Source organism: Sarcophilus harrisii, chromosome 1 (assembly GCF_902635505.1).
Source record: "Sarcophilus harrisii chromosome 1, mSarHar1.11, whole genome shotgun sequence".
NCBI lineage: Eukaryota > Metazoa > Chordata > Mammalia > Dasyuromorphia > Dasyuridae > Sarcophilus > Sarcophilus harrisii.
Window position 1 is genome coordinate 201639286 of NC_045426.1, and position 14659 is coordinate 201653944.

Sequence of the window (14659 nt, forward strand, 5' to 3'; positions counted from 1 at the left end):
TTTATTAAATGTCTATTATGTGCCAGACACTGTGTTAAGCACTTTACAAGTATCATCTCATTTGATTCTCAGAATAACTCTAAGAGGTGGAAGATATTATTATCCCTATTTTACAGTTGGAGAAACTGAGTTAGACAAAAGTTTAAATGACTTGCCCAGGTTCACACATCAAGTAAGTATTGGAGACCAAGTCCAAAATCTGATCTTTCTGAGTCCAGATCCAGAGCTCTGTGTACTAAGAAGTCACCTTTCAGTGTATAATGTAATAGAAATGCAGAAAAATTGGGTCATTTTTCCAAGGAGTATTCCAAACTAGAAGATAGCACCTTGTATGTTGAAAGGAACTGATTTAAAGTCCAATGTATACAATTCTATTTTCTTTGTACAAAATTAGTATATAATATATGCTCTAGATCAATAGTCTCCAAACTGTTTTAATTGTGCACTTGCATTATTACAACTTTTTTGAGCACATACTCTAAATACACAGAGACATCCATCTAACATGCATATAATACATGTTTATGCAATGTACTGCTACTATAAAAAGTGTATTTTGTTCATTATCAGCATATACAATAAGAATTCTTCAAAAGGTGATAAAACTAAAATAAATGACATTTTTAAAAGATTTATTCTCCTTTTGGTGGTACAAATATTTTTGTTCTCACTAATATTAATATTTTAATTATAGTAAATTTATTTTGCTATTAAACTATATTAATATGTTACTAATGTATTTTAGTGAGCAATGTGACATGCCATTATTCTAAGTTATATTATTTAAAAATTTGGCCCTAATGATGACACAACTGAAAAAGATAGAACATAATAATAGAGAAACACAGATAAAAAGCAAAATAAATAAATAAATAAATACTTTTACCAGATAACAATCCCTATTTCAATAAATTTATGCATAGATTTTTAGATGAAACAGGGTTAATAAATTTTCATTCTCTTTGATGTCAATTATTTTGTAAACTATTGGAAAGGGCTGCATTTTGTGTTGTAAAGAAATAGTTTTCATTTGTAGCCACATGAAAAGGTGCTCCAAATCACTATTGATCAGAAAAATGCAAATTAAGACAACTCTGAAATACTACTATACTTCTCTCAGATTGGCTAAAAATGACAGGAAAATATAATGATGAATGTTGGAGGAGATGTGGGAAAACTGGGACACTGATACATTGATGGTGGAATTGTGAACAGATCAACCATTCTGGAGAGCAATTTGGAACTAAGATCCAAAAGTTATCAAATTGTGCATACCTTTGTGATCCAGCAGTGTTTCTACTGAGATTATATCCCAAAGAAATCTTAAAGGAAAGAGACCCACATGAGCAAAAATGTTTGTGGTAGCCCCTTTTTAGTGGCACGGAACTGGAAACTGAATAAATGCTCATCCATAGTGATAGGTTGAATAAATTATGGTATATGAATGTAATGGAATACTATTGTTCTGTAAGAAATGACCAGCAGGATGATTTCAGAGATGATTGTTGAAACCTACATGAACTGACGCTAAGTAAAATGAGCAGAACCAGGAGATTATTATATACTGCAACAAGACTATACTCTGATCAATTCTGATGAATGTGGCTCTCTTCAACAATGAGATGATTCAGACCAGTTCCACTTGTTCAGTGATGAAGAGAGACATCTACATTCAGAGAGAGGATCTTAGGAGCTGAGTATGGGACACAATATAGTATTCTCACTCTTTCTGTTGTTATTTGCTTGCGTTATGTTTTCTTTCTCAGTTTTTCTTTTTCTTCCTTCTTGATCTGATTTTTCTTGTGCAACAAGATAACTGTATAATATGTATACATATATTGGATCTAACATGTATTTCAACATATTTAACATGTATTGGACTACCTGCCAGCTAGGGAAGGAGATTGGGTAGGGGGGAAGGAAGGGAAAAGTTAAAACAAAAGATTTTTCAAGGGTCAGTGTTGGAAAAATTACCCATGCATATGCTTTTTAATTAAAAAGCTTTCATTAAAAAAAGAAATAGTTCAATTTATGTGTCATGTGACCAGTAAGATGGAGGACTAAATATAGATTTTTTGATCCTCACAACCTCTCAAAACTCTCTAAAATAAGAATTATGCACAAGACACAACTTCAAAGCTTTTTGCAGTTTTTTCCACAGATACATCAAGAACTTTATTAGGGTTCTCTGAGTAACAGCAGAGAAGGCTAATCTCCCAGGTGCTCACTCATCATCTCCTCCCCCATCAACTACCACTCATGGCAGAACTGAACAATGAACCTATATAGAAGCATATGTTCTGAGATCAAATGAACAATTTCTATGCAGCTGCTATAATCTTTATTGGATCATCACTCTTCCCTGTTCTTACCTAACCATTCTGTGGCACCAAGAAACAGAACTCAACTTTGCCCAATCCCAAACCCAGTAAAGAGGAGGAAGATGAACAGAAGGAGGAGGAAGAAAAAAAAAAGAAGGGTAGGAAAGTGGAAATATAAAATAACTGGAGCAACAATGAAAATATTGAAACAGACAACAAAAGGAAATGAGCCAAAGTGCTGATATGTGTGTGTGTGTATGTGTCTTTGGTGGTGGGTGGATGGGGAAACTCCATTAGACCTAAAGGAGAAAGGATCATCATCACCTAAGACAAATGATAGTGAAAAGTATAAGAGACTGGGACAGCTTTGCAATCAAGAGATTCATAATCAGAAGGAAAAGACTTAAATGTGAAATATAAGGAAAATATATGGGAAGATATAAGAGAGGAAAAGGCTATTATTACCAGAAATCTCAGAAAGAAGAAAAATCATACCTTAAAAGCTGGCAAAGATGTCAAAAAATGGAAATAGTCAGTGTTAGAGAGGATGGGAAGTGAAGCAAAAAACATGCATTGTTAATGGAGCTGTTAATCATAAAACCATTTTGGAAATCAATCATCATTAACATAATTAAAGTGATGGTAATATCCATCCTCTATGATCCAGAGATTTAAGTATCAGACATATCCCAAGGAGGACATTCCTAAGAAAGCAAATACCCATATTCACCAAATATTTATAATAACAATTTTGTGGCAGCAAAGAGTTAGAAACAAAGTAGATTATCAGCATTTAAGGATTGATTAAACATATTGTGGTATATGAATGTTAGTGTAAGAAATTGTTATTGTGATAAACACAGAGAAGAATGGAAAGAATTCCATGATTTTATAGAGTGATGTAAGCAGTCAAAAAGATATATACAGTGACCACTATAATATAAATGGAACTAATAACCATTACAAGACATTCAAAAGTGAATGTAATGACATTACAATAAGCAAGTATGACTCTAAAGAAGAGATATGAGAAGATAATGTCAATTTCACTTCTTTACACATTTGAGAGGTTTGTGTATATAGTACATTGCGTATATTTTCAAACTTTTTTGATACGTTGTTAGTTGTGGGGTTTTTTGTCTTTTCCTCTTTTTTTTCTCTTAAAATATTTTTGTAGGATGGTTTTCTGGAAGAGAATTTTGGGAGGTACACTAAAAAAATTCTAATGATATAAAAAAAATTACAAAATCTAAAAATAAGTCCAAAACCACTCAAACTCTTTGATGATTTAAAAATGAGTCAGAAATGTCTATTTATAAGTTTTATTAGTGTATAGATAAGATTTTCATGAGAAACACATCATTTTCAACAATAAAAGGTCACTATTATAAAAATTTAACTAATCATAGTGGCTTCATAAAATTATAAGCTAATATCTCCGGCAAAATTTATACTTAGGACAAAGTTCATCACCAACAATGGCATAAATAAATTTTTATTTCAAATAACTATGATTACTTTTAAAAACTTTTTACCACTTTGTCAGTTATGATTATAACATCATTTTTAAAAAGTCTTGTAATGTGACTGACAGAGATCTCATAGTAGAAAAACTGTCAACCCAGACATGGTTTTTTTGTTTACTTGACAATTCACTTATAAACCCACATTTTTTCCTCTTAAGTTGTTCACTGATATCTCATTCAATTTTCTCTCTTTTGAGATTGAGTTATTTATTTTATTTTTCTTATAGATCTAGTAATTTGCATACATTTTTCAAAACAAGCAAAGGGGTTTTTTTGGATTATCCTTTAGTTTAAGTCAAAAGTAAAAACCACATATGTCAGGATTAATCATCAAAAATAAAGACAAGAACTTTAAAGCTACTGGATTGAACAGGAAATTTTCATAAGTACTTTGTACTGTTTGTATATAATAAAATGCTTAATATGTAAGATATAATGAACAGAAATATTAGTGATAATGCATATGCTTAATCATAGGTTTTTTCTTTTGTGTCTGAAGGGAAAGATATCCACAAAAAGAACTAGTCCGTCCGTATCCAGATATCATTGCTCGTGCAGATATGGCATTGAAAACTCTTATTGATAAGCAGGTAATAGTCACTATCTTAAACCAGTAATATATGTTATATATGTTTTATGATGTTACCTTGAATAAGAAAATTTGACACATGAACCTTTATATGCAGCCCACATAAAGAAAACATTGGAAATGACAAAATCTGACCATGGAGGTACATTGCTAAATTTAATTGCTTTGCTATATCACTGATACATTTTAATATCTTTGTTAATGTATGGGATACTTTGCCTTTTTGTATTTGTAAGATACTACTAGCCTAACATATTTCTTAAATTAGCAATAATTTGTGACAAGAATCTAATTTTTGAGTTCTTTTGATTTTCTCTGATGAATATTTTTGTCAACTAAATATCAATCCTTAAAAGTTAAAAAGTTACATGGTAACCAACTTTTGACTTTGAGATATGAGAAAGGCTATTAGTCATTTTGTTCCTTGAAAGATGTAAATGGACTGGGGAAGCAAAAGACCTAACTATCAGGACAATTCATTTGTCTATTCTGCTATATGTATATGAATTTCTCCAAAATTTACTTTTGTTGTGTTGGGGAGATTAAAGCAAGAGAAGAGGGAAGAAAACGTTAAAGCAGAGAAATAGTGGTAGCAGTAATAGGTAAGCTTATACTACAACACTTGGAAATTGAGATTTCTAACAGGATACTATCAACTGTAGAATTACATCCTTATGGTTCTTGTTAATATTTTCCTTTATTTTATTTAATTATGTTCATCTTTCTAAACTAAGGAAGAAATTATTGCATTTACTGATTAAAAACTAAAGATATGCTTATCCATATCATTTAGATTTGGGTATATTTTAATCTATAGGGTTATTGCCCTAGCAACCTACTATAAATCTGGGCATTAGATAGAGAGTTCCAAATGACCAACTTGAAAAATCAGTATGGGGTATATGGTATATCTATATGGTATAGAGAACATAATATATCTATAGTTGTAACACCTTCAGTAAATCAGAAAGCATTTATTAAGTACCTAGTATCTGAGCACTTTATTGAACCATGGTGATACAAAGAAAACAAAAACAAAAAACAGCCCCAGCTCTTAAGGATCTCACAATCTTAACAAGAGAGACAACTTGCAAAACAACTTTATACAAATAAGATAAATCCAGGAAAAGGCTGAGGTTGTCTTAGAGGCAAGACACAAAAATTAAAGATGAGACTTTGAAGGAATATAGGGAAACCAGAAGGCTGAGATAAGGAAGAGTTTTAGGTTTGTGGGAAAGTCAGTGAAAATGCTTAGAATTAGACAATGAAGTATTTTATTCAAAGAAGAGCAAGGAAGCCAGTGTCACTGAATTGCTGAATACATGGAAAGCAACTAGAATGTAAAAGGTTACAAAAGCCAAGCAATTGGTTTTAAATTTGATCCTGGAAGTAGCAGGTAAGAGGGTGTGACATCAGATTATGCATGAAGCATGTGAGAGAAAACAATCAATTTAGGATAACACTTAGGTTGTGAGATTGAGTAAGTAGGAGGATACTCTCAACAGTGATGAGGAAGAAGGAAGAAGTAGTGGTTTGGGGGGAAAGATAATGTCCAATAATATTGAACATGTTGACTTTAAGATATCTTTAAGACATTTATTTATATAACATCTGATCTGAAATGTCCAATAGAGGTTTAAATGCAAATAAATAGATTGTGAAAAGTCAGGGTTAGGCAAAGTAGACCTGAAAATTATTTGCAAAGAGATGAAAATTGAAATCACAGTATATGATGAGATCATCAAGGAAAATAATATAAAGGGAGAAGACAGTTGAAGAAAAAACTTTAGGTGAGCCCACATTAGTAGGCATGACCTAGGTGAAGAACCAGGAAAGGCTATAGTTAAAGATTGGTCAGTGAATTATCTAGTTCAATAAATAAATATTCATGACACATCTGTCCTGTATTAAGCTTTGGGAATGCAAAGAAAAATAAAAGCAGTCCCTGCCCTCAAGAGTGCACATTTTAATGGGGGAGACAACCTGCTGACAACTTTACAAATGAGCTCTATACAGGATAAATTTGAAATAATAAATAGAGACATATAGTTAGAATTAAGAGAGAGAGGAAAAGCTGAGATTTCAACTGGGACTTGAAGGAAGCCAGGAGGGAAGATAAGAGGAGAGAAAATATTCCAGGCATGGAGAGTAAACAGTGAAAATGCCCAGAATATGGAGAGAGAGTGTGTCTTGTTCAAGAAACATCAAGATGCTACTGTCACTGGATTATAGAATATATGGTAGACTATATGGTGTAAAAAGACTGGAAATGTAGAAAAGCATCAAGTTATGAAGGAATTTGAATGTCATACAGAGTATTTTCTATCTCATTTGCAGATCATAAGGAGACACTAGAATTTATTGTACAGGGGGATAACATGTCAGACCTACCTAATTTCAGGAAAACTAATTAATTTGATAACTGAGTGAAGGATGGACTGAAGTGGGAGAAATTTATGATATAAATATCAACTAGAAGAGCACTGCAATAGTAACAGCATGAGGTCATGAGGGCCTGCAACAAGATTGGTAGTAGTGTCAGAGGAGATAAGGTGGTGTTTGCAAGAGATGCTTTGAAAGTAAACTCAAACGCCTATATTGAGAGTCTTGGTAATGGAGGGGGAGGGAATTTTGTCACTTTACATAGGAAAACTAGGACAAGGGAAAGTTTGGGTGGAAAATATAATTAGTTCAATTGTGGATATATTGAGTTTAAAATGTTTAGTGGATATCCATTTAAAGATATCTGAAAGGCAACTGAGATATGAAACTTGAAGTCAGCAGAGATAGATAAATTGGATAATAATCAGCATAGAGATAGGAGTTGATCAGATCCCCAGGAGAAAAGAACAGAGTCTTGTGGAAAACTCATAGTTAGAAGGGATGACTTGAATGATGATCCAATAAAGGGGACTGAAAAGGAGTGATCATGAGACAGCAACAAAAGGAATCTGAATGATTTAAGATGAAAAGGAAGGCAAAAGAGAAAGCTGTTGCTAAATGACCTTAATAAGGTCAGTAAAATATAATTCGAAGTTCTCAGCCGGGAGGGTGGTTCTATGGAAGTTTTGAAGAGGGATGAAAAGATTTGAAAAATCTTTTTGAATGGAATAATAAATTAATAAGGAGGCATAAAGGCAGTGCTTTGTGAAGCCAGGTAGTATGTTGGTGTTTGGGTTTTTTTTTTTCCCCCTAGCTTTGTTCAACCACATCACAATTTGCCCAATAATTACAATTGAGCAACAGTAGGATTAGCTACCATTTGAGGATTTGTGTATTGGATAGGAAAAGTTAAAACACCTTATTATGATTCCAAAATTCTTCAAGACAGTTTAGCCTTCATGAAATATAATATATAATATCCATGTCATTGATCTTTATACTTTTGCAATAAGTCATACACTTGTCAAAGATAAAAATTACTAAACTCATTTTACTGAAAATCTGTTACAGAGGCAGCTTTAATATTCAGAGGTCAAAAAAGAAGGAAAAAGCAAGTTAAAATTAGGGCCAATATCTTTGGGCCAATAAAAAATCAGTGGCTTCCACCCACATCTCTTCTCTCTTTTGGAGCAAATTCACCATCCACATACAACATAATAGCAAGTGATGAGAATCTATCTATTTTGTAAATAATAAAGTCAATTTTTTTCCTTTAAAAATCTCCCCCCTCCAGGACCTAAATCACTGGTTTTATCTTTAGTTTCTTTATGTGACTAACAGTAATTTGAGAGGATTCATAGCAACTTATTCTGAAGAACATTTTTAAAAAGTCATTTACAATAACCTACATGCTATTTACTTGTTCCTTATAAGGGAGTGAAATGTTTTGTAGATAGTGTCTTTTTCCCCAAACCAGAACTTTAGGTACATTTCATATTTTTCTCCTCACTTTTCCATATATAGGAACCTGAAATTTGAAGGAATCTCAAAAATTACCTTGTCCAGTCCATAACTGAATAGAAATCCCCTTTACAGCATTCCTGATAAGTAGTTTACAGCTTTTACTTGACTTCCTCAGTAGTCCATTTCGCTTGTATTCAGATTTAATTGTTAGAAAAATACTTCTGTCTAGTGTGTTTGAAATCTTCCTTTCTGCAATTTCTATCATTAGTCTTAGCTCTATTCTTATGGCAAGAAAAAGTCTAAATTGTCTTCCACCAGACAGCAATTCAAATAATTGAAGCTATCTACTTTCTTTAGTTTTCTTTTTCTAGGTCAAGCAACTTTACCTTCTTCAAATAATTCCTGAATAGCAAAGTTTTTAATCTCATAATTATCTTGATTGACATATACAAGTTTTATTAAATTTTCCCTTAAATGTGACACCTAAAGCAAAGAAAAAAACTTAGGGAAGAGCATAGCATAACTATTATAAATCTATAACATTTTCTCCATCCTGGACAAAGGGGTATATTTTTGCAACTTAACACTGAATTGAAAGATCTTGGTATAGTGGATTCTGTAACAGTCTTGGTGTTCAGAATATTTGAGTCATGACTGACCTGCTGGCTGTGTAGTTGTGGTCAAGTCACTTGATGAAATCACTGCCCAGACAATTCCCTAAAACTGTAATTTACCAATGACCTGCATCAGCAGAGGGAAAAACCCACATTGAGAATTTCCCATATTGACTCATATCTAGAACAAAATAACAACGATAGCAGTAGTAGTAGGAGTTGTGGTAGTAGTGATAGTAGTAGTAGTACTAGTAGTAGTAATAATAGGAAGAGGAAGAGTTATTATAGGAAAAGAAGGAGGAGGAGGCGTGTAGTAGATCATTTAAAAAAATATACCTTCTTACACATTTTCTGTATTAAAATTATATTAAAAAATACACACACACACACACACACACATATATACAGATATATATATATATATAGTGATACATAGATATGGGAGTGTATACATCCTCAACAAAGTTGAAGAAATACCATGTCATTGTCTATATAGATTCCATATAGCTTATATATAGTCTACATACACACATGTGTGTGATACAGATATGAGGATGTATACACTCCCATATCTATGTATCTATCTATCTATATATATATATACATATATGTGTGTGTGTGTGTGTGTGTGTATTTTAAAGCATGTCATAAAATCTATCAGCTTTTCTATCAGCTTCTTTTCAAAGCATGACTTACAAGTTGTATCTAAATTTTCCTGATTATTTTGGCCTCAGTTTCTTTATATTTCAAACAAAGTTGTCCTTGTCTTTTATCCATAACCTCCTGGCACTTTCTCTTTCTCTGTTTGTCTATCATTCTCTCTCCCTTTCTGTTAATTTTTATACTGCAGAACATAGATTTAGTTTATGTGTTGATATGCTTGTTCCCAGTATATACTTAAAACTGATTTGATTTTTCCTTGTTATTTAAGAAAAAACTATTTTACAATAATTCTTTACCTTGAACATTCCCATGTCCCTTTTAGGAAGATTAGTAGTTAAGTATAATACTTAGCATGTAGTAAATGTCTAATAATATTGATTTGCTGATTGATTAAAAGGGAAGGAGACTCTTTTTTTAAAGGAATTTTTATATATGCCTAAAAAAGAAATTTGAATAGTATTTTTTCATCATTGGTCTCAAAAGCAAGAGTTCCCAATCAATTGCAATTAACCAGTCACAAATGAAATCAATGAGAAGAGTGTGGAACTTGAAAAACCCCCCAGAGTTGCAACCCCACTACTTTTTCCACCAGAATATTTAGGTCTTGGTTTATTGTTTTCTTATTTTAGGTTTTTAAGATGATATTGTTCATCCTTGTTTAACAAGGTTTCTAAACTTCAGAAACTCTTTATTCTACAGTGCTTTCAGAGCTTCTTCTTTCCTTTGCCCTCTGATAACATTCCAGTATCCCAAATACTTTACTAATGTAAATACTCCAGGAGGATAGGGTGGTGAATAATAAGGATAGCAGCAGATGGAAAAGAATAACATTCCACAATTTTAAAAGATTCCTAGAATTCATTCTTGCTCCTTTACCACTTAATTGGAAATTTGTCCTTTTCTTTATCTCCCTCTTATTTCAAATTCTTCTTTTTAGCAATTTATATTTATAGTTATTTAATTCTAATTTCATCATTAATGAAATTGCATAATATCAATTGCATTTCTGAAATCTATTTCCTTAGCCCTAATGTCACAAAAAACCTTGAGCCAAAGTATGTCCTTCTTACTTCCTTTAGCTTAGTCATATTGTTTTCCATATCCATATTCCATTTTTTGGTCATATTGAAACATTTTCTTCTGCTCTATCTGTCCACAAATTCTTAACAAGAAATTAATCTTTCCAATAGTCCCACACTGCCTCTCTTAAGTTTCAAGCTTTAGGATTCCCATTATTCTATTTGGAGGTTCAGAAGATGTTTGCCCTCCTATCTTTTCATTTCTAGTTGATCCCCTTAAATAAATTTGCTAAGTAAAATCTTTTGATTAGTTCAGCTCTTAAGGGACTAGTAATCTCATCTCCTTGGACTATATATAATAACCTAAATGTCCCATCATGTCAGATCCTTCACTTGTACCACAAATATAAACCTCTTGATTCCACAATTGCTTGTCCCAACAAATTGTTGTCTTATCCTTAAACTTTGCTTTCAAATGGTTCTGCGCTTAACTATTCGCTTTGATTGAGCTGAGTTGATGGATACATCCAAAGCTTAACTCAGTCAAGAAACATTTTCTAGTGTTTAGCTAGAACAGTATCAAATCCCTATCTTAGGATCTTAACTTCTTGGACATTCATGGTTTCATTCCTCTTGGGTATCTGACATTAGGGTAGCTGTAAACTGGGGAAAGATTTTCACTCTACTATATGTCAGTGCTCTAGTGCAATTGTATACTAAGATTGGATCTCACAAATTGCAGGTTGTTATAATAATTACAAAAATGTATTCATGAATATGATGAAATAGCATTGTATTCGTATTTCTTCAATTCAGGGCTATTTTATCACAGTCAATTTGAGATCATTTCTGACTGAAAGTTAGCATATGCCTTCTTTAATTAATATTTTAGATGGAGGATGACCAAAAAAACAGTTTAACAATCAACTCCTCAGGATTTACAAGGAAACTGCATGTAGACTCTTTAATACAACTTTGATACAAGTTGAAAAAATATACTTCCCTCTTTAGTGGAGATGAAAGACCACTATAGCATGTTGTGTTTGGGTGTAGACTATGGTAGAATAATCATATATTGTCAGATTTGGGTTTTGTGTATGTTGGTTTTGTGAAACTTTGTTTTTAGCCTTTCTTTTTGTTTCTTTGTTGCAAGAATTGGTTGGGGACCCAGGGAAGGGGAGGAGAGAATATATTTAGAATGAAAGTCATATAACAACAGAAGAGAATAATGAATCTATTTTTAAATAAACTTGGCCCCATGAAAATGTTGGGGACCAAGTGCAGACTCTGCACAATAGGATCTGCTGCTGTCCAACACTTATTCCATATTTTCCCAAAGGATTTTTAAGAAGCCATGTTGCTTTTATTGAAAATGTATGTAACCAACTCAAGTGATCCCAAATGGCTGTTTTACAGAGTTGTTGAGAAATAAGTATAGGTCTGCCCTGCTCTACAATTTTCTCTTCAACTTTACATATTAATGTAATACTAGGTACTATTTTGTTGCTTGAGTTGTGTTTTCAACATTTTTTATAAATTCTACAAGGTTCTCCCTCTAGGCAAGTATTGTCATTAAGAAAAGAAAAAAATCACTAAGGCCTGAGCTGTAGAAATCTAAGATTGCTACTCCCTTCCAAATTGAGCTTCTTCTATTGAATGATATCTATTATTTGCAAAAAGTAAAAATGAATTCTCTTTCTGAGGATCTAGATGTTTAAACTTACTCTAATTTTTATAATGTAGTGCTGTGTAAAATTCCTGAAGGAAATAATATAAAGTTTTCAGAAGCAAAAATTAACTAGAATTTTTTAAAATGGAAAATAATGCAGAGGCAGCTAAATGGCATAATGGAGAGAGCACCAGCGCTGGTGTCAGGAAATACCTAAATTCAAATATGGCCTCAGACATTTATTAGCTGTGTGACCCTGGATGAGTCACTTAATCTTGATTGCCTCCAACAGAAAGGAAGAAAAAAGAAATGTACTCATTATCTCCTCAAAAATCAATATTTATTATTTAAAAGTGTCAAAAAGTGTCACCTTTTCAAAAATATTAATTTCTATTATTAGAACCTAAACTATGGAAATAGGGAAATATTTTTTTCCAACTGTCACTGTTTGTTAACATAGAAATCCTCAGAGATTAATTCATTTAATGTGAAAGTAGGATTTTCTAACATAGTTCTTGTACTTATATCAATCTGCTAAATAAAACAAATTTTCTGTGTACAATAGTGGGAGAAGGAGCAGTTAATCAGACTTAAGGAAGAGAAGAAACTTCTGACACAAAAAAAGAAACAAAAAAGAAAAGAAGAGCTAGAGCATTATCAAGCAATGATGAAAAGAAGGGAAGAAAAAATACACAAGACAACTAAACCTTATGAACTACCTGGACTGGAATATTCTGAACCAATGACTAGTGATAGGTCATCAAATGATCCAAATAAACAAGGGACATGTATTGCATAAGAAAACTTTATTATGATTGACTTGGAGATGCTTAAAAGTAGTTGTCAATGTTGTGACTCAAACTTCTTTAAAGTAATATTTCAATCTTTGTTAATCAGTCAGTTCTTTAGCAATCACATCTGAGTATAAATTTCCAATTATAAATTTTTCAGAAGCTCAGTTACCATATCTCTCAGTTGACTATGACTTATTTTTCTTTGGCATATTTTATTTGCATTTAAGCACAAGTGTTTAGTATTCATGGTGGTATAAAATTACAGGTAGAACAATTATAATTTTTAATAAGCCACATTTGAATTATCTCTTTAAAACAAAAGGGAGAATATTGGCATTACTCCTATAATATATAATAGAAGAATAAAATGTCTGTTTTCTCATATCTGGATTTTGTATATCAAAACAAACACCTTTCTGAACAGCTTGAATTTTTTAAAAATGAGTACATGCAGCTAAGCAAGAATTGGTATATTACTGGAAGCTCCCTTTAGTCTTTACTATACACAGTGTGAGGCTATTAATAGATAATGTCTTTAATTTATCAGGGGGGACTATAAAAATGGACTGGGATGATCAAAGTACTACCAGGAAGTTAAAACAGCTTTTTAGATGTTCTTTCACCCTATCCAATGCATGATTGTCATGGAAAGAACCCAAATTGGGGGTTAAGGGAGATCTCAATTTCTTCTCCAACTATAAAATATCTCCATGACAACAACCATATTTAAAACTTTCTAGGGAATCTTCAAATAAATATACAATATGAATTACAGTTTTTATTTTATAAGGTATTGCTTCATGCCATATGTTTGGGGGGAAAAAAAGAAATGCATCTTCATTTTGAAGTAAAAAGTTAATAGTTTTCTGGTTGAACCTACTATATTCAACCACAACATTTCCAGATTCTTACATATTAAAAACATATCTCCACATTTCAAATGGATAAACAAAATTTGTAGTTAAAATAAATCAACTAAATATGATTTAATATGTTTATTAGTACTTATTAATTTATTCTTAGTCTAATGTTTAACACACATTCATTAGAATTTTTCTTTATAATCAATCTTTAATCCAAACTGTCCCAGATATGTGGCCTCACTCCAAGTTAGCTTCCATATTTTGTCAGGGATGCAAAGGGTGTCATCAAGTTTCCTTAGACAATCTCAACACCCATCCTGTACAAAGGTAAGAAATTTGATAAAGGACTTTTTCTGGGATTTCCAGGGGAGCCAGAGCCAATATGGTAGAGAATCGACACAACTTTCTGTGACCTCCTCTGACCTTCTCTCAAACCAATAATAGATTGAGCCTCTAAATTGGTTTTTGAAGTGACAGAACCCATAAATATTTGGAGTACAACACATTTCCAGAAGAAGATACCTTAGAAGAATTTCAGAACAGGTCTGTTTCAAATGGGCAGGGGGACAGTCTGTGAACCCAGATCACAGCACAGGGAGACTAGGGCAAGGAGCTGGAGTGGGGAGCCAGAGTGTTGTGCACTCTGCACTGGGAATATTCTGTGAGCCTTTTAGGCTACTCTGTCCTGGTTGCAAGCAGGTGGTTTGGCAGATTTGCTACAAAAGGCAAATTGTAAACTGAGCCCCTGAAGAACA

General features: G+C 32.5%; 1 protein-coding gene across 3 annotated transcripts in view; it reads left to right on the forward strand.

The window, feature by feature from the left end:
- TMEM232 (transmembrane protein 232) overlaps positions 1-14659 on the forward strand; it is a 190657-nt gene that overhangs the window by 158310 nt on the left and 17688 nt on the right. The window contains exons 15-16 of one of the 3 annotated variants that reach the window (XR_004234190.1): positions 4347-4437; positions 12813-12871. Coding sequence is in view for 2 of the 3 variants with exons in the window: in XM_031968622.1 (XP_031824482.1) it covers positions 4347-4437; positions 12813-13046 (325 nt within the window). In the remaining variant the exon portion in view is untranslated. Of the gene's footprint in view, positions 1-4346; positions 4438-12812; positions 13980-14659 lie in introns of those variants that run through there. The other 2 variants (XM_031968622.1, XM_031968625.1) reach the window with 2 other exon arrangements.